Source organism: Grosmannia clavigera, assembly GCF_000143105.1.
Source record: "Grosmannia clavigera kw1407 unplaced genomic scaffold GCSC_97, whole genome shotgun sequence".
NCBI lineage: Eukaryota > Fungi > Ascomycota > Sordariomycetes > Ophiostomatales > Ophiostomataceae > Leptographium > Leptographium clavigerum.
The window spans coordinates 2,014,503-2,036,225 of record NW_014040560.1 but is presented as its reverse complement, the minus strand read 5'-3'; the positions used below and the strand labels follow the sequence as shown (position 1 = coordinate 2,036,225).

Here is a 21,723-nt window from a genome sequence, read left to right as displayed (position 1 = left end):
AGGCTACCCGAGTTAGGAGGCAGAAGGAGCAATGGCACCTCGAAAGACCACGAAGAAAACGTTGCACGCACGTAGTGCGTAGGAAGAGAGCAGCTCTAGGGCAATAGTCGAGAACCCCCTTAACCCTATTGTCGAAGAAGTAAAGAACGAAGACTCTAATCTCTTAGAAGAGGATTATAAGCAACTAGATAACAACAATGCGGGTAAAGGCCCCTTAGGGCAGACTATTAGGCCTACTATAGACTAGATAGTAGCGGACCTTATTGCTAAAAATAATCAACTGCGTAAAGCAGAGCGCTTAAAGCAGCAAATAGTAGACCTATAGTAATAGCTCTTAGATATAAGAGCAACCTAAGCGAAGGGTAAGCGTACTCGCAGCAAGGACTTTAATAAAGACAGCTCTTGCAGTTAAGATATTATCTTAAAAAGCGGCATTAAACCGCTCTTTAAGACACCTAGCAGCTTTTAAGAGCGCGCTACCTAGCTATAGGCTAGGAAGTAATACTTTTATCTAGCCTTTAATAAGTTTAGAAGCGCTAGTTACTAGATTAATTATATGCTTAAATATATAGAGTAGTTATGCTATACTATATAGGAAACGCGCTTATAAAGTATAATAGACGTAGTAGTAGTAAAGGCTTAAAGCAACTAAGATGCATTTAAAGCTTAGACCTTAACCTTTATAGCTAATCTTTATAACATAGCTTTTATTATTATTAATAAAATTAGCAAGGCTTACTAAAGATTAAGGTAAACCTTTTAAGACTTTAATAACTACCTTACCTTCTTTAAAAACTAACTACTTATTAAATAAAAAAAGGAATAAGCGTAGTTGCTATTCTTTAAGCTACTCTTAGAATTAAAGAAAGATCTTTTAAAATTAAATAAGATACTATAGACTAAAGTAAAACTAGTAGCTAGAGTAATAACGTTTTAAAGTTTAAAAAAGCTAAAGGCTTAGTTAAAATAAGACAATAATAGTACGCGTAGTAAAAGAGCGTAAGAGAGTTAAAAAGGCTATAAGAGCGGCTATAAAAATAATATTAATTAAGAAAACAATTATAGCAACTACTATAGTAGTGCTAAAGGTAAAGGCTAAGGCAAAGAAAAAGGTAGATTAGCTGCTATAGCTATTAAGAGCTACTAAAAAAAACCTACTTATATAAATAGTAAGTGTATAAAGTGCTTTATTTATAAAAGCAAAGGCTACTTTGCCTAGAACTACTTAAAAAGGTAAAAGACTATATTAATAAATTTAGTTTAACTAACTAAAAAGAATACTAAGAAGGCAAAAAACTAGAAACGCCTAGAATAAACTAAAACTCTTAAGCGTTACTAGAGATAATTAAGATTAGTAATCCTTTTCTTATCTAAGCTTCTCTTCTTAGACTAATAACTATAGAAGTATTTGCTATATAGAATACTTATATAAGTCTTAATACTATTAACTACGAATTTATAAGACTATAAGGACTAGAATCTATAAAGATATTAGTACTAACCCTTAAAGCGTATAATAAAAGCATTATAAGCGTAGTAAGAGCGTAAAAAGTACCCTTATATATAAGAGACTTTTATAAGTATACCTATAAGATTATATAGGTTTGTATAAAAGTTACTAAACTTGCTAAGTATTAAGGCCTAATAATATTACTATTAATAATAACCCTTTAAAGTAAGAAAGTTTACCTAAAGCTAGCAGACCGCCGCTAGTAGTTTAAAGCACGCATAAAGACTATGCAACTTATACTATAAGAAATCTTCCTTGCTATAGCGCGTAAAGAGCGCGCATAAGTATATATAATCTTACTAGGCAACCTAGAAGTAAAAGGTTATTTAAGAGGCATAGGCGCACTGCCTACGCATTTAGCGTGCAAGTATAATAACATGCTAAATTTATTCAACGCTAAGGTCTTACCGCTATATAAGGCTACTAACTATGCAATTAATCTTTTACCTAGCAGTTAACTACTATATAGGATAATATATTCTTTATTATAAAGAGAATTAGAAGAGCTACGCTAGTACTTAAATAATAACCTAGTAATAAGACGAATTCGCCTATTAAAAAGCTTTATAAGCGTACCTATCCTTTTTATACCTAAGAAGGATAAAAGCTTACGCTTATACGTTAACTATAAAGGGTTAAATAAGGTTATAGTAAAAAACTAATACCTGCTACCCTTAATCTCTAAGATTATAAACTACGTAGCAAGAATAAAGGTAATATTAAAAATTAATATTAAGAAGGCGTATTACTACCTAAGGATTAAAGAAGAAGATAAATAGAAGACGGCTTTTTAAACTAAATATAGTCTTTTTAAATACCTAGTCTTACCTTTTAGGCTAACTAACGCCCTAGCAACCTTCTAGTATTATATTAGCTAAGCGCTACATAGTCTAGTAGATACAATCTATATTATCTACTTAAACAATATCCTTATATTCTTATATAATAAGAAGAAGTATACAAAGCACCTAGACTAGGTCTTTAAGCGTCTTTAGCAAGCCTAGTTATTTATTAACAGCAACAAATGCTTGTTTTACTAACAAAAAGTTAAATTCCTAAAGTTTATTATTAAAAGCAAAGGGTTTGCAATAGACCTACGCAAAGTACGCGTAATTGTAGAATAGCTAACGCTATAAACATTTAAAGAGGTACAATGTAAGGGGCTGGTGTGCAATGCGTGGTCACGAAGGCTTAACTGGTTTGTACTGTTGTATTAAGACTTCAACTTAACGAACTATAGGAGATTAGTAGGCAAAGGCCTGCCAGCTAATATATACGTGGCTAGAAGATGCGGTGTAGCGCAAACCCAGTGGGGCGTGGCGCAGCTAAGTGGCTGTGCTAGTCCCGTGCAACGTGTCAAGATAGTTCGTTAAGTCCGCCGCTTGGTAAGCGACTAGTTGCCGAACCGGTGCGTAGGGACGCGTGTGTGGAATACCCTTACATACAAGTCTTCCTTAGATTTTACAACTTCTATCGTCGCTTTATTAAAGCTTACTTAGATATCTTATCTCTTTTATTAAGGCTGCTACAAAGTAGCAAAAATAGCAAAAAGCTAGGACTAGTGCAGCTAGGGAGTAAGGAGCGCGCAGCTTTTGCAATGCTAAAGGAGGCATTTATAAAAGCACCTTTACTACGCTATTTTAACCTAGAATAGGCAATACGTATAAAGACTAATGCCTTAAAGGTAGCTATTAGCAGGATTATCTTCTAATAAGACAAAGAGAGAGCCTAGCACTTAATTGCCTTTTAGTTAAGAAAACTATAAAGACTAAAGCTAAATTATAGCACTCTACATTAAAAGCTACTAGTAATTATAAACTTTTTTAAGCAATAGCAACACTACCTTAATAGTAGTAAAGAGACAATTAAAGTCTTATTAGACTATAACAACTTACGCACCTTTATAACCTAGCTAAGGTATAATAAACGTAAGGCTTACTAAGCTATATACCTATCCCTCTTTAACTTTATAATTAAGCATAGACTAAGCGTAATAAACCCGGCTAATGCGCTATTAAGATGGCTAGATTACTTTAATAAACCTAGACAAGTTAGAATAACTATTACTAAGGTATAAAAGAAAGACGCATAGTTACTAAGCACCGCAGCTATAGCGCAAAAAACGCGCAAGATGCGCGCACCTATTATAAAAGGCAATAGCGCTAAGCTAGTTACCGACGCAGCTTATACGAATAAGACGCGTAAGATGCGCGCACCTACAAAAGAACCTAGTAAGGAAGAGGAGCTAAGCGCTACCTTTAGGATCTTAGTAGCCCTAGATCTTATACAGCAAGCCACCGTAGCGCAAAAACAGCGCACCGCCTAAGCAGGTAAAGCGTAGTAAACTAAGAAGGCTAGACAACTATAAAAGACTCTAAAAAGACCTTAAGGATATTACCGCTATAGCGCTAATTAAGAGTCTAACGCTCTTAATAAGCGTAGATAAGAACCTAGTATACTCTAGCCTACCGCAGCAACCAGCTATCGTTGCTGCCTTATATCTATACCTTTAAGAAAACAAAGTCCTTAAAGCTATTTACAAAGCGATAGTAGGAATCTAAGACGTAGACCTAAAGGTGCAAGTTGTTAAGGCGCGTATAAAGCGCACTATAAGCGTAGAAGGTACAACAAAGCTATAGAGCCTTACACTAGACAGTATATTACTATAGGAAAACCGCCTACATATAGGCAGCGCGTACATCCTTTGTTAAAAGCTACTATAGCTCTATTATAACAACTAGATCTTTAAGCAATTTATAGTTGCTAGGACTCTAGAACTGCTTTATTGCTACTTCTACTAGAAAGAAATAAAGAAGGACATAAAAGCTTATATTGCCTTATATCTAGTTTACTAAAGATAAATAATTAAATAGTATGTGTAATATAGTAAGCTAAACTTGCTACTGCTACTATAAGGAGAAATCTCTATAGACTTAATTACTAGGCTACTAGTAGCTAAAGCAAGTATAAGCAATAAAGTAAATACAATTCTAGTAATCGTTAACTGCTTTATAAAGATAAACCTCTTCTTTACTATATAAACTACCTTAATAGCTAAAGGCCTTATGCACCTTATGCACTAACATATAAAACTAGTGTATAGCGTAGCACTAAAGAGTATAGTCTTTAACTAAGAAAGTATATTTACTAGTAAATTCTAAAGTAAATATTGCTATTAGACTAGAATCTATAAGCAGCTATTAACTACATTTTACCCTTAGATAGATAGGCAGATAAAAAGATTTAACTAAATATTAAAGTAGTACTTACGCTGCTTTATAATAAAGAAGCAATTAAATTAGCCCTCTTTATTATCTTTAGCATAATATGCTTATAACAATGCTATTAACGCAACAACTAAAATTAGCCTATTTAAAGCGCTATATAGTTAGAAACTAGACCTATAAACTTGCCTTAAGAGCAGCGCAACCGTAAAAGAGGAGTAGGATACACATAATATAGTCTTAGCGGTATATAACTGCTTAGAAAAACTAAAAGCTATATAAAAAAGGTTAGCAGTAAACTAAGAGCATGCAATAAAGCGCTAGAAGCGTTACTACAATACATGCTACTAGCCTATAAGCTTTATAGTAAAAGAGCTAGTAAGCTTTTCTATAAAAAACCTTTGCTTAAAAAACAAAAAGTTAATACTAAGATGCATTAAGCCTTTTAGAATCCTTAGGACTATAAGTAGATAAGCATATTAACTAGCACTACTAAAATAATATAGCCGACTATATAACGTTTTCTTAGTCTTGCTATTAAAGCATTAAAAGAGTAAGGTAGGCGTAGAATAAGCGCCTTTAATAATACTAGCATCAAAAGACCTAAATAATAAATAAAAAGTAAAAGTAGTCTTAAATAAAAGATATAAGGCTAGCTAAACTAAATATCTAGTATATTAGACAGGCTAGCTAACTAAATATAACTAGTAAGTGCTAGAAGAAGATATAAAAAATATGTATATAGCAATTAAGCGGTATACGCGTAGTAAGCGTATAAAGATAAAAACATATAAGTAAAAGCCTAAATTAATTTAACTAGCTAAAAAGCCTTATAAAAGACTATATAAAACTATCTAAAAAGCCTTTAAAGCAACGCTACGCTAGCTACTACTTTAGCATAAGCTTTATCTATAATATACACCTTTACTACTATCTTAAGAAAGGCATTAAAGGCTATAGTAAAGGCAGCATAACTAGTATTACTAGGCATTAAGCATAGCAGCTAAAAGAGCTGCTAAAAGGTTAAAGCAGTAAGCCTAGGCAGTAAAGATAAAGAGGGCGTATATAGTAATAGCAAGTGCATTTAAGCTAATAAAGCTTGCTAGGCCTTTACCTAGCAGGCTACCTCTTAAGCCTTCTTCTAGGCCTTAATGCCCTAGTAAAGATTAAGCTTTGCTTATATAACGTTAGTAGCTAACAACACCCTTAGCAACGTAGGCCGCTACTACTTATTTACCTATAACAAAGTAGCAATAAAAGCACTTATAGAACGCGCGAGTGCCGCGCGCACTATAGGCAAACCCTAGCTATAAAGCTTTTTATTAAGGCTGCGCAGCACTATCTTAAAGTTAGCCTAGTTGCTAACTATTAGCGGGAAAACCTGCATTCTATTAGCCACTAAAGCAGCCTATAGCCACTAAAGAAGACTTACCCCGCAACACTTATGCTTGCTAGCACAGCAACCGTCGCAGCGCCTAGCGCCAGCAACGCTATAAATACACAGCATGGCTGCAAACCTAGGCAACTCTGCAGAGAGAGTTGTTAGAAAGCGGTGTAGGCACCGCACACACAACGAGCCGTCTAAGGCAACTTAAAGGTAAGCTAGTAGCGCAGCCGCTACCGACCCTAGAAGCGCCGGACTAGCAGGGGCAGCTCTCGCACCTTAACAGGCTACTAGAGGCCTAACTAAAGGCACGGCGCGCGCTGCAGTCCGCGCTAAACGACGAACTATGCTAGCGTAAGCCTTGTGCGTACGTTGCGCACGGCCGGAACTAGCACCTTAGCTAAAGAGTAGAGGGTGTCGGAGAGTAAGGGCTAGGGCTATAGCAAGTACTAGAGCGCTAGAGGCGCTTACCGCGGGCATAAGAACGTTAGAATTAAGAGCAGCCATGTTGCTGCTAAAAAACAAATTTGTTATTTTTAGAAGAAGTAACTAAATGCTAGATCTTATAATAATCTAATTTAACTATAAGACTAACCTCCTAAATAAAGGGAACTAAAGGCGCCTTAAGTCGCCTTTAACAGCAATCTTAGCAAGCACAAAGGGGCCGCCGCAAACGGACAAGCACCACTACCACTAGGAACAAAGGTTGCAAGCCTTTCGTTAAGACCTGCCTTAAAGGAGTCAGGCATAAGAGGGGAGCAATTGTAACGCCGCCTTAGGGAGGGGACCAACGCAGGCTACGCGCAAGCCGTACGCAGTATGCGCACAGCGTATTAGATGCACATTGTGAACTAGAAGCGGTGCTGGTGGCGCAGGCTGCGTGGCGCAGTCCGCGCATAGGCTATAGCACGTGCTAGCGCACAGGCTAAGTAGAAACGGGGTTGCGCTTGTCCTGCGCACTTGGTGCGCTAGAGGTGCGCCTACGATAAAGAGCGCCTCCCGCACTCCCTTAGAGTGTAGAAGGCAAGAATTAGCTATTAAATATACGGCTGCTTCCTTCTATTAAGAAGATACCTTCTTGCCTGCCTAACTTACCTAGCCTACCTAAGTACACCTTTAATAGTAAAAATGTAGTTGCTAGCACTAGTAATAGTAATAAAATACTAGCTAAAACGCTTTTTATTTTTATAAAATATCTTTAAAATACTAGCTTAATTAACTATCTCTTTATATAAGGGTATTCTATATACGCGTCCTTATGCACCGGTTTAGCAACTAGTCGCTTACTAAGCGACGGACTTAACGAACTATCTTAACACGTTGCACGGGACTAGCACAGCTACTTAGCTATGCCACGCCCTACTAGGGTTGCGCTACACCGCATCTTCTAGCCACGTATATATTAGCTAGCAGGCCTTCGCCTACCAGTCTCCTATAGTTCGTTAAGTTAAAGTCTTAATACAACAGTACAAACCGGTTAAGCCTTTGTAACCACGCATTGCACACCACCCCCTTACACTTTATTAGTATACGCTTTAATATTATATATACTATTAGCTGCTTTTTTAAAGGTAATTATAGCCCTTTCTTTTATTACTAAGCTTTACTTAAGCACTTTTACTTGTATATCTTTAGCTTTAAGTAATACTCTTTTTACTTTAGTAACTTAGAATATATTAACAACCTACTATTATACTACTTTACTAGTAGCATCGTTATTCTTATAGCTAGCAGCCTAGTATTTTAAAAGTTTAAGCGCTAGCCTTTTATTACCTTATTTATAATAAAAGCTAAGTTTATTAACTTAACGCTCTTTAGCTATACTTTATAGCACGTTAATTCGATTTTAACTAACCTTAGCGCTTTTATTACTATGCCTTTACTCTTATTTATAAATAGTCTTAACGCACAAGCTATAGTCTTAAACCTTAATAAGTAAGAACGCACTCGTTATATTAATATTCGCTTTAAGTAGATTATTAAGCAAGTTGCAGACAGGCTTATAAAGGCTTTGCGTAAAGATAAGCACCACGATTTTATTTAGCTTCTGCGCCTTAATTTGCGCTAATACCCGCTTATTTTGCTATTTTTATAGTACCCTTTTAGCTTTAAAACAGACGGATAATTACCTTTAAAGGTTTCCTATACGCACTAATGCGCCCTGTTTCTTATCATTGCTCTACATACGCCTAATGTGCTAATACCGCACGCTACCTCCTATAAGGCCTTGTTTTAGGCCGATTTTATGTACCTTTTTGTTCTTCTGCACTGCGGCAGTAAGAGGCTGTGTTGCACGTGACCTTGTGGGTTACTGTGTAGACTTTTCACTGCCGCAGTGCATCTACTAGCTTTAGCTTCCTTTTAGAAAATCCTATGCTTTTCTTCTATGAATTACTCTACTTCCTTATACATCCGTACTACGTCTGTGTCTTTCTTGTAAGGTCCTGTTTTTTTGTTTTTTTTAAGAGGGGGGGCTCTAAATAAGATACTCTAGCTAACTAAGGACAAGTGTTACTAGGCTCTTAGCACATAATTTTACGCTAACACTGCGGTAGTAAATAAAAAGTATACAATTACTCCTCTTATCTTACAAACACTCCTACTGCACGGAGTAGGTAGGGTGCTTAGCATAAGTAGTGAATTTAATTGATGGAGGGCACTGGACCAAGGTCGCAAATTTCAAGCTAGCGCCTCGCGGTCATTTATTCTGGCGAGACGGTGTGGTTAATGATGCCTTTTGAAGATTGCTGGAAACGTGTAGCGTGCTCTGGCCTAAGACAGAGTGTGGTCCAGTGGTAGGAGTCCAGCGTTAGTTTTGTCCACATATTACTCCGTAAACTGATTGACATTTGCTGTGAAGTTTTTCGGCACTGCCCCTATTTCAGGCGTTTCAGTATCTCAGTCCCCGATTTGCCATCAGCAACGCCTAGCTATGCTAGCCAGTTTCTGTCTCCAGGATCTCCAGCTATCATTTCGGGAACACAAGGTGTCTTCAAGTTTCTGGTCAGCGATAAGCATTTTGTATAGACTGTTTTTGGCCCGGGTCTTATTCTGCCTTAGTTGTTCTACATCTACTGCTAGATTCGGGGGTTTGTTGTGTCATAGCATAGAATTTAGCTTCTTGTGTAGTAGTCTTTAACTCTGCAACGGGAATAGCCTCGTCTTTCTCTGCTTTTGTTTTTTTGTTGCAAGCCTTGTATCTCAAAAGAAGTGCCGATGCAGCTAATCTACAATCGATAGCCGCCCTAACATCCTATATAAATATATCTACCGAAGTTAACGGCAACCGGAGGTGTGCTCTGTTTATATTACGTTCCGAGTCATTTGGCCATTCAAGAGGTTGCGTTGACAGAATCGAGGCTCTTAATTTCCAGAGAGTATAACCTATCCCGAAAGCAAACCATAAGTACCCCACGTTTAGCTCACTAATATAAAGCCCACCTGTCATATGCATCGGCATTTTTATAGAGAGTTGCTATTTTTGCACCGTAAAATTTGGCTATCTGCACCGTATTCCACTGATAAGAGATACAGTACATAGGGTGGGTTCCTGCTTTCACCCCTAAGGACCCATAATATAAATCTACTTTTAGCTAATAATATTCTCGCACCGTTGTCTAGTTAAGTACAGAGTACTCTGTACTCTATACTCTATACTTTGTACTCTATAGGCAAACAAAATACATAATTAAATTATATTAGCGATAATACCCACTAAGATCTAGCGTATTATTGCTAATAGCTTTCTCTGTATAATTTACTCTCTGCACTATGTATTGCTATAGTTATAGAAAAGCAGTAAGAACGAACTTTTAGTAGGGACCTCCGTACGTTGTAAAAAGTACTCTGTAATAGTAAGCAACTTTTTTTACGGCAAAAACGTAAGTCTATTCCTATTCTAGTATAGCGCAAAACAAATTAACCAATCAACTAAGTTTTCTTAAACCCACCCAATGTACCATATTTCTTATCAGTGGAATACGGTGCAGATAGCCAAATTTTACGGTGCAAATAGCAACTCTCTTTTTATAATACACGCTTCTCTTCACATGCTTATTAGGATTGAAAGAATGTCTAAGTTCGGTAGTGAAGCAAGACAAGCAGGAAAAAAACAAGGTCGTGAGTGCATACTAAGCAGATAGGCAATAAGCGGAGAGGTTAGGCAGTACGCATGATCTTTGAAACTAGCTATTAGCTAAGCCATTACCACTTTTTCAGTAAGGAAATAACAGCCGCCACGTCTACTCGGCTTTGTTGGGCCGGGGGCCGAAGGCTTTCGTCGAGAAGCGCCAGGCAATATCTGAAATGTCAATCGCTCGGATTTCAGAGCTTAGGAGAAAGATGCACTGGAAGTGGCGAAGACAAGACCTCGAAATGAATAGGGTATAAGAAGGTCCTAGCCTTTTTGCTAAGGGGAGGGCTAGAATATGCAGAGTTCACTGCTGTGAGATGTGGAGCATGTGTTCGAAGCGCAATTGGCGCCCATCTCGTGATCAAGAAATTGTACATGGCCTTTTAAAGTGGCCTGGGGACCATATTGATAATGAGAGAGTACTACGTTTCGGACGGATCAATTAGAGCGTTTCACGCATATTGCCTCGTGGTTCTTTGCCCAGAGCTTTTACCTTGTCTATGCTTGCTTAATTTGTCAGAATCGTGATAACCCCCATAAGCGAATATCCCCCGTGGCGCAATTGGATAGCGCGTTAGACTGTTATCATAAAGTGTGCAATCTAAAGGTTGGTGGTTCAAACCCACCCGGGGGAGTTTACTTTCTATTTTTTTAGTATCTTCTTGACGACGATAGGAGCCAGTTGTTTCACGGTTGCCGTGCTCACTCAATAGAACAAAAAATAATACAGTATTGGTACTCTCAGTAAAGACAGAAAACGGCGTGTTTTGTCCGAGTCTGCTGGTGTGTAAACAGTGGACTTTCTTAGAATGCTGATAATCCCATATCAACCGCCAGGGTACGGAGTAGATAAGCTACATACACGAGGTGTATGGCAGTTGCACACACAGAGGCACCGTAGCTAGAATAATGAATGTGGGCAGATTAACAGTTACTAAAAGCATTCTAGTTGTCTAGACACCACAGCAAAAGTAAAGATTACCATGTGTCTGTTTTATCTCCCTTGTTTCTCATTCTTCTTCCCATTAGCCTTTTACGCGTATATTCCATACACATATGCGCATTCCAAATTGAATACGAAAAAGTCAGATCATGTCATGCTGGAAATACTCATCGCTAGCATCTCTTCATTCGAGTGTAGACGGTGTACAGAGTATATGGGGTCATAGAATCACATCACAGCGCCTCCACAACCCACAGCCCGCCCTGCTCAATTGTATCTTACTTTACCTTTAGAGACAGCTTCTCATCCTGATGCAGCTTCCAGTACGTATCCCAGATGGGCGTGTTTACTACCAGCGGTAGTACACGTAAATATTTCGTCGCAATTGCAGACATCCTCGACAGGCACGGTCTCAATATGCATCTCGCGGCCGAGTAATGCGGCCAGGTTGACTACGCTCTTACGCGTGACATCCTCAAGCCCGTTACGGTCTAGCGGGCGTAACTCGCTGGCCTTGATGATGGCAACGTTTAAGCTGGCGCCCTTTGTCAGGGATAAACAGCGCCACGGTCCTGGACCTCGAAGATGGCACGTGTTAGGTCACTCCACTGTAGGTTTTAGTTGTAGGGTCAAAACTGTCGGGTGAGGTTCAGTAAACCGACCGAGTGATCATGGCCGGGCCGCTGGCAGCCAGCTGCATCTCTAGCGGCATGACCCGGACGTACGGCTTAATAACTATATACAATCAATTAGCCATCTTAGAGAATTCGGCGGCCGGCGTGCCGCGCACACCGCGCAGTCCTCGTGCCACAATGCTTTCCACATACACGTCACGTATGCCGCTCTTTCGGATCATGTCAACCAGTGTTTCTCGAACCTCTTTCCGTGGCAGGGGCCAGCGCAGTCGCATCTTGTCTAGGCTGCGCTCGAGCCGGTCCTGTTGATTATCCAGTCGTAAGAGCCGGCTATCCCAGACTGCCGGCACGTCGTATGTCACATCGCTATGCTTGAAACCCTCGTCCAATTTTGGATATCTCGCTTCGTTCAGGGGCACGAGCTCACTCTCAACCCAGGCCACGTCCTCCTCAAACGGATTTGAGCTGGTCTTGAGCTGGGCCACACGGGACTCGTACGCATTAAACACTGCTATCATTGACACCGTCTGGATTTCGTCAGGGAGTAGAGCGCACAAGTATAGGGGGACCAGGAGCACTACAATTGTGCACTTTAGCAACCTAGAAAGGTACGTAGAGGTGAAGATTAAAGGCACAGAGCAAATGCTTATCGGAAGTATGGACCTGTATGCCAAGGATAGGTTGTAGATAATTGCAGCGTGGGGTAGAAACCATCACGTTAAATTCATTAGGAATTTATAACATACGCAAAAAGGTAAGTCGCCTCAGCGCGTTAACCAGAACATCCTATTTTCACCATTTTTGCGTCACGCCGCTTCAGAAAACCTATATGTACGTTGTTTCTATATTAGTATAATACGCCCTTATAAGATTAACGGATAGCATGCTTCTATCTCACATAATCATAATCATATACAGAGGACGCCTATACACTTTCCGAGTATTTACTTAATAGAATGCCTTTGATTTATCTGGAAGTATAAAACCAATGCTTTCCACCGCATCGAGCGCCGTTTCGGAGGTTTCCTAATAGCCGGTGCCGCCAGCGCCGTAGTTGTGGACGCTGACGCGTAGGCTGCTGTCGACAACGATTTCGCTGCTTTCAATACGAGCTTCACTATCGCGAGACAGACCGCTAGCGGAGGGCCACGGAAAGAATAGTGGGCCCTGCGGAGCGCAGCTTGGCACTTAGTGATCTTGTACGTGTTAGAATCGACCCGGTCTCGGGAGCATAGGCGGCGCAATTGCTGAACAAGTCGTCAGCGGAGAAGCAGTGCATTAACATCGATGCCAATGATTTCGGCGCTAAGAGATCAAAGGACAGTTAGAAGAAGCGGATGGGAAAAGCCTGAAATCGAGCACTGCGCTTACCGAGAACGGCAGAGGCAGCTAAATCGTCTCGGCCCCTTACATACAGCGGGCCAAAGAACTCCTTGGTCTCATTGAAGTAGGATTCGTAGGCAGGGTCGAGATTGATTAGCTGTGAGACAACTTCTTGGACGGTGCCGGTCAGGTTGACAGCAGCGCCCATTGAGGGCAACGTTACTTGCCAGTAATATCTTCGACGCCATATTCAAGAAGCGGGGAGGTGAGAGCGAATGACTGATGCGTCTGTAAGAAAAAGTACAACCTTAAGTCACTATATAACAGATTTTTAAGATTCATCAACAGACGCGGCGAGGTCGACAATTGTAAATATACGAAGGATACCCATTTTGTAGTGACGAGTTTCACCAGATAGGGAGAGCGTATTTCTAAGGTGAGGAGGTGGTTTTGAGGAGTTGAAGAGTGAACCAAAAATGGAGAAAAGACTACGAGGACAAGAGGCCTCTTTAAGACTTCTATTCAGTCTTCCTTTCTTATTCTAGTACCTTTTTATCTTACATGGGCTTACTCTTTACATGCCCGGTGAAACCCATGTTAGCTATGGTTTATCTAGCAGAAAGATAGAACTGTTGCCGCCCCGCGAATGCAGCTTCGCAAAGTTACAGGAGCGGTTGTAACTTGCTTTGTAGTCTACCCAAAGATGGAAAATGCAAGCATTTGCCACACTTTTCCGGTTCTTAAAGCTCATCTTCACGAAACAGTCCCTACTCCCTACGACAATAAGTGTATTTAATGCACGTGTACAAGGTCTTCAGCGGAGAAGCTTGTTTACAGAAGCGGATATGAGTGGTACCCGTAAGCTACAGAGGACACTTCGGAAGAAGTCTATGTAAGTACTTCGCACTCTGTATCCCATACGAGTGTCTTACAACGGGGCTGAAAACATCGAGCTAAGTATTCAATATATAATGGGCGCTTACGGAGTACGACGAGTTCCACAGTGAGCATGTGTGTATTGTTCTACGTGCGCTCTGTACCTTCTGCATGAAGCCCCTACTATGTAAATAGGCGCGTTTAAGCGCATTGCGCCGCACCTTGCTTCTACCAAGTAGCCGATCTTGGTTTAGTTGGTCAGTATTGCCTTTTATAGTTCCCGGACCGAGCTTATTTTAGAGTTTAGCCTTGTTTCGCCGCCATTGCACTGCTACAGAGTACATCTTGTGCACAACCTAGTCTTCGGAGCCGATGAAGCCGCAAGGCGGGATTGGGCCTCCTCCGTACTCGTATAGGAGCACAAGTACGGTCTATAACGCCCACAACAGTGTACGGATTTAATACATTACCTTTGCATCCGTCCCTTCGATTTATAACTGTCAACACCTGGCTGCCAAGCGCTGTGGTGTGATGTATCATTGGTGTGCAGGCGGTGCAATATGAAAACTTTGCCGCTTAGCACGGCGGATCGGGCCACCAACACTATAGGCCGCACTTGCAGGATACAATACTACTCTGTAAATATCCCGTATTTGTGGTATCCGTAGATCACCCTCTGGCTTGCGTTGAAGCTAATACTAAGTACTTCGTATGACCGTAAGAGTTTTGTGGCTGGTACCTTAAGAGGGCTGTGGAATTATAGAGTACTCTGAAGGTGTGACGTAGCTTATACGGAGTAGGATAGTTTATCCCTTGTCTTAAGCGGCTCTAATCTCAAAGGAGCAGGCTAGCCTTCTTGTTTAAGCTGAAACAGCCGGAATAAGGAAGTACTCTACGGAGTATAGTCTGCTCTCCCGTAAATCGTACGACGTTGATCTCTTAACGCCAAACGTACGGAGTACTCCGTACAAACTACGAGTTACTCCTTACCTTGTACAAGTCTCGTACTTTGAAGTAAAGAGCGGCGAGAATTGCAATACATACGGAGTACTCCATCGACATCTCCCCTCCAAGACTCAACCTTTCATATTCGTAAGATATGTACTCCGTACGCCGCATGAGAAGTACTCAGAGCAATGCTACGCCCCAGTGTTATCGTACGTCCCACGTTGTTCAGTTTGTGCACTAAAAAATAGTGTACCGATTTAAACTTTTATAAAACTAAGGCCGTTATTAGACAGATTTCGGGGGTCGGCTTGTTGTCCTGCCGCCGCTATGTAACATACTTGACCTTTTCTTAGATAAGGGGACGGGGTCATGTTTGTTTTTCGGCCTGAAAGAAGAACAGGATACAAAGAGGAGAGAAGAACGAGGCTGCTTGGCATTGTCTGACGAAATGCCCCGATGCCTATCAGACTGGCCAGGATTTACTTCAGGCGGCTGACCATCTGGAGCAGTCTTTTGTTGTTGACCACGGGCTACTTCCTATTCTCAGACGTGTTGCCCGACGTGGCCAATGTGTATCCATATGCCACAACTACCCCGACATCCGATTAGCATGCCCTACGCAAGCCCCTTCGCTCGCAGTGGCATCCTATCGACCGCTTAATCGATGAGGTCAACATGACCTTTCACCGCCTCCTGCAGTCACGCTCAACAAACTTGAGCGATGCAGCAGCGCGCTACCGCGAGCGGCGGGGCCGTCACCCGCCGCCTGGTTTCGGCGCGTGGTGGTAGAGGCCTTCTTCGACCACATCGAGCACGACATCCGACCATACTGGGCGCTCAATGCGACAAGTCACAGCCAGTCGCGCGGCTGTGACTTCACCGGGTGCGCGTCAGCAGCGGCAAGACGACAATGATCGGCGACGTCAAGGGCAAGGTGCCCTGGCTGGGGCTGTGGATGAAGCTTGTCCGCAAGGCTGGTCACTAGATGCCCGACGTTGACATGCCGATCAACTACTTGAACGAGTCCCGACTTCTAGTGCCTTTCGGGGAGATGACACAGCTGGTGGAAGCAGCTGATCAGTAGAGACGGATCATGCCCGTCGCAGACACCCAGACGACTTACAGCAGCCGCAACGGCCGCCAGAAAGACCCCCCGGCCTATGGCCCTCCTTGAATTGAGGGCCAACAGCCGTACTGGAGCCTCGCCCGTGTATCTTGTCCGCCCGACTCGCCCGGACGTAACGTCTCGGCCCTGACGAACTTCTCTGGCCCGTCGGTCTTTCCGGAGCCGTCGTCGTTGCTGCCGTACACATAGGACGGCTATATCCGCAACTTCTTGGCAGCTACGGATCCGTGACTGCAGCCGCACCTGCGCGGGCTACACGGCACGTTCATCGAGCCGAACAGCATGTCGACGACGCGCGAGCTGATTCCGCTGTTTGGCGGCAGCAAGCTGCCGATGAACAACGAGATCCTTATCCCGGGCGCCATGTACCTTAGTACTAACGCGATCTACTTGGGCGGCTGGTCTTATGGGCCGCCATGGCGCCGGAAGCGGAATGCCGTCGTGTGTCGTGGTACCGCTTCGGGCGGCCGCAAGTGGCCGGACAGCTGGCGGCACTTTCACCGCCACCGGCTGGTCGAGATGCTTAACGGCACGGCTGTGGAAGAAGCTGAGGTAGGCGACGGCTTGCTAACCACCGGCCCCTTGCCGTCGCCGGACCAGTACGATGTTGCTCGGCGCCGCGAGGGCCGCCTCAGTGCCTGGTTAAGCAGCTTAACCGATGCTTCCTTCAATGACCGCAACTGCTTCCTGTACGGCCTGCTGGGCTTCTTTTCGGGCGACCGCAAGGGTGACGCGGCTGCACGCTTGCTGGCCGAGACTGGCAAGGCCTGGGCTAAGGTCGTTCTGCGGCGGGACGACATGCTACTATACACATGGCGGGCGCTGCTGGAGTTTGCACGGGTGTGCGATGAGGCGCGAGAGACGCCTGGGTTCGTGGAGAATCTTGTCAAGGGCGATTTACGGGTTCACAGCCATTAATCTGGAGTACATGGGTTTTTCATATCCAAATAAAACACAGCAAGCAGAAAGATGACAGTAGAGGCTAGACAGGACGTCTTTGCCTACAGCCGCTCCGATAATTGTAGAAAGGGCCCTCAGGCAGAGAAGCGAAAGGACAATGTCGAGCTAGCACTATGTTCCGTCTTCCGTGCAGTCATCGGTGCTGGAATTTACAGGGCCTATTTTCCTCCATGAAGCGGATGCAATCAAGACAAACAGTGGCTCTCCTTTTCATACCAGTAAGCTCACCGAGAAATAGTTCTTTGATGTGACCACGAGGTAAAAGGGCTTGGATCTCCCTAACAAGCCCCGACGCCGAACGTTCAAGCACTTTCAGCGGCGGGTATTTTAACGCAGCTATCTTAAGCTCGTCGTGTCTTGAAGTTATCATGTAATTTACAAGCTCTGCCCTCAGCTGCGTTCTTCGCTCTTCTAAAAGGTCTGGGAAATACATTAGTCTCGTCCTCTATATCGGCAAAGCCAGTCGTTCTGCTGCTCACACACTGCTTGCCACGGCAAAAAGTCTCGAACTCTCTTGTTTTCCAACAACGTCCGATAAGTAGTCGCGTAATCCAGGATGAGAGTTAGTGTGAGCTGTTGAAATCTGCCGGCGTCGTCAAATAAGAAGGCTGACGCCGCCAGATAGCCACTGTCGAGTATGCTATGGGTGCCAGAGGGATGCAGCCACTGCGCTATTACGTATTTCAACGCAGAAGCGAGATCGTACTTGCCGGAAACAATGCCTATTTCAAGGACCTTCTCTGGTGGGATTTCAGTCGGCAGCATATTGCTGCGATGGTGGATAACGCAGCATATAGTCTGCATCGCCTCCGCATTGTCCTCTTCCAGAACGACACTTTTTGGATGATCCTTGGACAGGTCGCGCCCTTCGCTCCATCTCTGTCCAAACATGACCTGAAACACCTTCGAGACAGATTGCAGAAACAAGGAGTGCACTCTCAGTTGCACAGCCTGTGGCCCAACCACCAGAATCACATCGCCATCCGCAAAGATGTCGACCACCGGCTCCGTACCTGTAATCGACCCCGTGCTGTTCATGTCTTTCATGAAGACGTCCGGTCTTTTCTGGTAACTTATGCTAGTTGCCGTGGTCGTCGTGTCGGCTTTCAAATTCGGAAGAAAGGAAGTTCTAGGAAATGAGTATCGGCGGCCTCGTCGTTGCGAGGCTGTAACGAAATGGATTCCGGTATTCGGCTGTGGTTATCCCGAACCGCACTACGGCATCCACTGATTGGTTGCCAGGAGCTGACATATTTGCCCTGACCTTATGTCAAGCATTGGAATCCGCCACACTGTGGCCCTTCCGCCCCACTTGGCCGTACGGGCCTGTAATTGGTCAGAAGGCACAAAAGCGGGGCCTGACACTAGTATTAATACGGATCCCCAGAAGGGTCGCGATGTATCTATTTCTTCCTTAGTACACAACAGTCCTTCGCCCACACTAGACCCTATTCAGCCTCCTGCTCCTCACAGTGCATCACGTTATATGACCGCCACGTATAGCCTCCTTTAACCTTCACACCTTACCAGAAATATTTTGGATGCTTCGCCGTAGTTATCACGGTTGCCTGCTGCCAGGCACGGGACAAACGACCAGAATGTATAACAGCCAGAGAGCCAAAAACGTAGCTTGCTTTAACGCCCAAAACTTTTCACTGCCAGATTGCTGAATAGAAGGTCTACATTCAGCAGGTGTGTTGTTGGCAAGCTCTGTTATATTTGTTTAGCCAGCGCACGAAATGGCTGCATTCACCATCGCAGACGTTGTAATTTCAAGCAATACACCAAATTTCGATCAACTGGGGAGCTTTACTTCACTGAAATTATTCTTACGTATGCGAGGGCTTCTCTTCGAAACACCTTACATCGGCCCCTAATTAATCAAGTCTTCATAAATTTTCACAAAGACTATCTATGCCTCTAACAAAATACTTACCCACTCATCAGTTCCAGCTATTCATATTCTCTTCACCATGGGCTCTAACGACATACCGCCCAGCCATATTCCTCTCTGGATCGTCCCCACCTCCACCGCTCTGCTCGGCGTCGGCGTTGTCTGCTGGTGTGTGGCATACAAGCTGATGACGCTGGAGACGCTGCGGACGCATGTCTACAGCATGCCCGTTGTGGCCCTCGTCGTGAACGTAGCCTGGGAGGCTGTATATTGTTTTCTCGCTGTATCAGACGCTTCTTGGCTAGAAGCTACTGGCATCTTCGTGTGGCTCCTGTATGACATTAATCTTGTCCAGGCCACGGTTCTGTATTCTGGGGAGACACAGGACCGCTTCTCTCTGAGCCCTCGACTGCTACACAGGCTACTGCGCACGTTTGTAGCCAAAACGATCTTGGTCGCCGTGGTGTGTCACTGGGTGATTGCAAGCTGGTGGCTCAGCAAAGCCGGACGCGGCTGTGGCGACAAGTCGGGCAAGATTTGGCAGGGCCTGGATGGGTACGACACGACGGAGCTGGCATTCTGGACAGCTAGTGTGTGCCAGCTTGTGACGAGCGTCAGCAGCCTGTCGATGTTGTGGAGACGGCAAGACGCCCGTGGCGCCAGCATGCCGGCACTGTGAGTTTTGCTGAGTACCAGTAGTCCATCCCAAGGACTCATACACCTGAAATAGTTGATGGACGCGCTGACCGTTGATCAATGTCAGAATTTGGCGGACGGCTGGATCGGTGGCCGGCCTTGGCCTTGCAAATGGCATCTTATGGTGGTACTGGCCGGAGGCACACTGCTACTTTTCGCAGCTGCCGGCCATCCTCCTGAACGGCACGGCACTCGTTTGCGACATCACTTATGGCTATGTTCTGAGCCGATATCGGTCTGTCGAGGGGCGCCAATGGCCAGACAAACGGAAACAAGGTGATGCATTTGTACCAACAGCGACCGAACGTACATGTTAGCCCTGCAGAGCTACAAAACCTCCGTGAGACTGATCCCGTCTCGCATGTGAAGCGATCTTTGCATGGAAAATTAGGCAGTAGTAGTCTCCCTACCAGAAATCACTGCATCACAGCGTTCAAATGTGTACGAGTCTCGTCACACACATTCAGCTTGCATAGGTCGTTCCTTGAGCCACATATTGTGCAGTCCCGGCTGGTTTTGCCTTCAGCTTCACAAGGCTCGCCTCGTCATATGTGCGTCGTCCCCAGGAACTGTAGCCATTCAGTAGGCCATCGGCGAAGGAGCGGTCGAAGCGACGGGCACTGTCGATGAAAGCCAGGCGACTGGCACGCCAGTTCAGCCAATTGTGGGCGTCGACGCCTTCGGGAGCGCGCAGCAAGCCGACAGCGATATTGATGTAGGGGGCGCCCTCGGCGTCGGGGCGGTGCAAGCGCTCAAGTCTGGCAAAGAAGACGGTGGCTCCACATATGCTGCAGAAAGCGCGGATGGCGACGGGGGAGAAGCAGTAGGTTTTCAGGGTAGCGTAAGCCGGGTTTGGCAGCTCGCCGGCAGCGGGCTCGAGGACCGGCGGCGGGTGGATGTGGGCCAGAGGCACGAATGCCCACGCGGCCACATGTGTACCGTTGACGAGGCGACAATCGTCGCATCCATCCAGGTTAGCCAGCCAGCGGTCCTGGTGGACAGGACTAATAGGTGTGTGGGGTGAGGCTTTGGGAGACGGTCGCGAAACGGCGAAGCGGACACCGCCACAGTGGCAGCCGACCTGCAGGAGTTCGTCATTGGCGGCAGCGTCAGGAACAGCGGGTGCATACGGCTCGGCTGCCATGGGGAACAGCGGGTGACCAGCAGGCGGTTGCCAAACCTTGAGGTCACGATCGGCAACGCGAGGCAGCCACTGGTGCAGTCCGAAAGGCCCGGCGTTGGCGAAGGAGTGGGTGGTGATGCGAAAGGCCTGGTCGGGGCCGCCCTCGCCGTGGGTGCCGGCGGCGAAGATAGACGAGGCGATGCGCCATTCAGGAGGGGCAGACGTCTCGTCAGGGTAATGCGGGTCGGCGATGGCGGCCTTGGCAGCCTTGTTGCTCGTCAGGTCCTCGTCGCCGATGTGGCAGCCGCAAGTGCTGCAAAAGTAGCGGGTACAGGCAGCACGGGCGTGGGTGTAGCCAGTCAGACTGGCAGCCTTGGAGGAGGGGGCGAGGAATTGAGGAACGACTCCGAGTGGTAGAGCTGCGTGGAAGCAGCAGAGAGCGCCCAGAGTGGTGCGGCAGATAGAGCAGTGGCAAAGATGGACGGGCAGGGGGGGGGCAGCAGTGGGTAGGGTGATGGAGAGGTGAACGTTTTTGCAGAGGCACTGTGCCGTGAGCGTGCGTGTGATCGGCAGGGGTTCGTTAGACGTCATGCTGATATATGAAGGAGGAGATGAAGATGGAAACTGGGTTTGAACAGACGACGAAGAGAGGAGCCGTGAGGAAGGAGAGAGTAGGACGAGAGGACAGAAGCAGGAGACGAAAATAAGCACAATACAGTCAAGGAACGGCAGAACAAGCCGGACGACGCGCATTTGTCAAGGTCGCGTCGCGAACTTCCAACTGCGTCCTGCTTACCTCACAAGATTGTACGCGGTAAGAACGGGGACACTTCACCCCGCGGCTCTCGTCTATTTTCGGTTTCCATGTAATATCGCAAACGTCTTGCTCTCAGCTTCTGTGGAGTGGTAGAGCAGCTAACCGGTCGTGGATTAGTGGCAGACCTTTCCA

General features: G+C 44.8%; 7 protein-coding genes across 7 annotated transcripts; 3 read left to right on the top strand and 4 right to left on the bottom strand.

Moving 5' to 3' along the window:
* Positions 1-11,496: 11,496 nt before the first annotated feature.
* Positions 11,497-12,346, bottom strand: CMQ_4605 (branched-chain amino acid aminotransferase; the record flags this gene model as incomplete). The annotated part of the gene is made up of 3 exons (XM_014312761.1): positions 11,497-11,728; positions 11,856-11,928; positions 11,986-12,346. 3 exons carry the CDS (start codon positions 12,344-12,346, stop codon positions 11,497-11,499), a joined length of 666 nt encoding a protein of 221 aa, XP_014168236.1.
* A 508-nt stretch (positions 12,347-12,854) lies between these two features.
* CMQ_4548 (uncharacterized protein) lies at positions 12,855-13,359 on the bottom strand (the record flags this gene model as incomplete). The annotated part of the gene is made up of 2 exons (XM_014312704.1): positions 12,855-12,995; positions 13,240-13,359. 2 exons carry the CDS (start codon positions 13,357-13,359, stop codon positions 12,855-12,857), a joined length of 261 nt encoding a protein of 86 aa, XP_014168179.1.
* Positions 13,360-15,431: 2,072 nt separating this feature from the next.
* Positions 15,432-15,764, top strand: CMQ_4679 (uncharacterized protein; the record flags this gene model as incomplete). The annotated part of the gene is made up of 2 exons (XM_014312835.1): positions 15,432-15,545; positions 15,585-15,764. The coding sequence occupies 2 exons, from the start codon at positions 15,432-15,434 to the stop codon at positions 15,762-15,764; spliced, it is 294 nt and encodes a 97-aa protein (XP_014168310.1).
* A 619-nt stretch (positions 15,765-16,383) lies between these two features.
* Positions 16,384-17,019, top strand: CMQ_4437 (capsule associated protein; the record flags this gene model as incomplete). The annotated part of the gene is made up of 1 exon (XM_014312593.1): positions 16,384-17,019. One exon carries the CDS (start codon positions 16,384-16,386, stop codon positions 17,017-17,019), a length of 636 nt encoding a protein of 211 aa, XP_014168068.1.
* A 474-nt stretch (positions 17,020-17,493) lies between these two features.
* CMQ_4486 (btb/poz-like protein) lies at positions 17,494-18,108 on the bottom strand (the record flags this gene model as incomplete). Its single annotated transcript, XM_014312642.1, has 1 exon — positions 17,494-18,108. The coding sequence occupies one exon, from the start codon at positions 18,106-18,108 to the stop codon at positions 17,494-17,496; it is 615 nt and encodes a 204-aa protein (XP_014168117.1).
* A 926-nt stretch (positions 18,109-19,034) lies between these two features.
* Positions 19,035-19,968, top strand: CMQ_4451 (uncharacterized protein; the record flags this gene model as incomplete). The annotated part of the gene is made up of 2 exons (XM_014312607.1): positions 19,035-19,630; positions 19,719-19,968. The coding sequence occupies 2 exons, from the start codon at positions 19,035-19,037 to the stop codon at positions 19,966-19,968; spliced, it is 846 nt and encodes a 281-aa protein (XP_014168082.1).
* A 146-nt stretch (positions 19,969-20,114) lies between these two features.
* Positions 20,115-21,365, bottom strand: CMQ_4346 (duf636 domain containing protein; the record flags this gene model as incomplete). The annotated part of the gene is made up of 1 exon (XM_014312502.1): positions 20,115-21,365. The coding sequence occupies one exon, from the start codon at positions 21,363-21,365 to the stop codon at positions 20,115-20,117; it is 1,251 nt and encodes a 416-aa protein (XP_014167977.1).
* Positions 21,366-21,723: the final 358 nt, after the last annotated feature.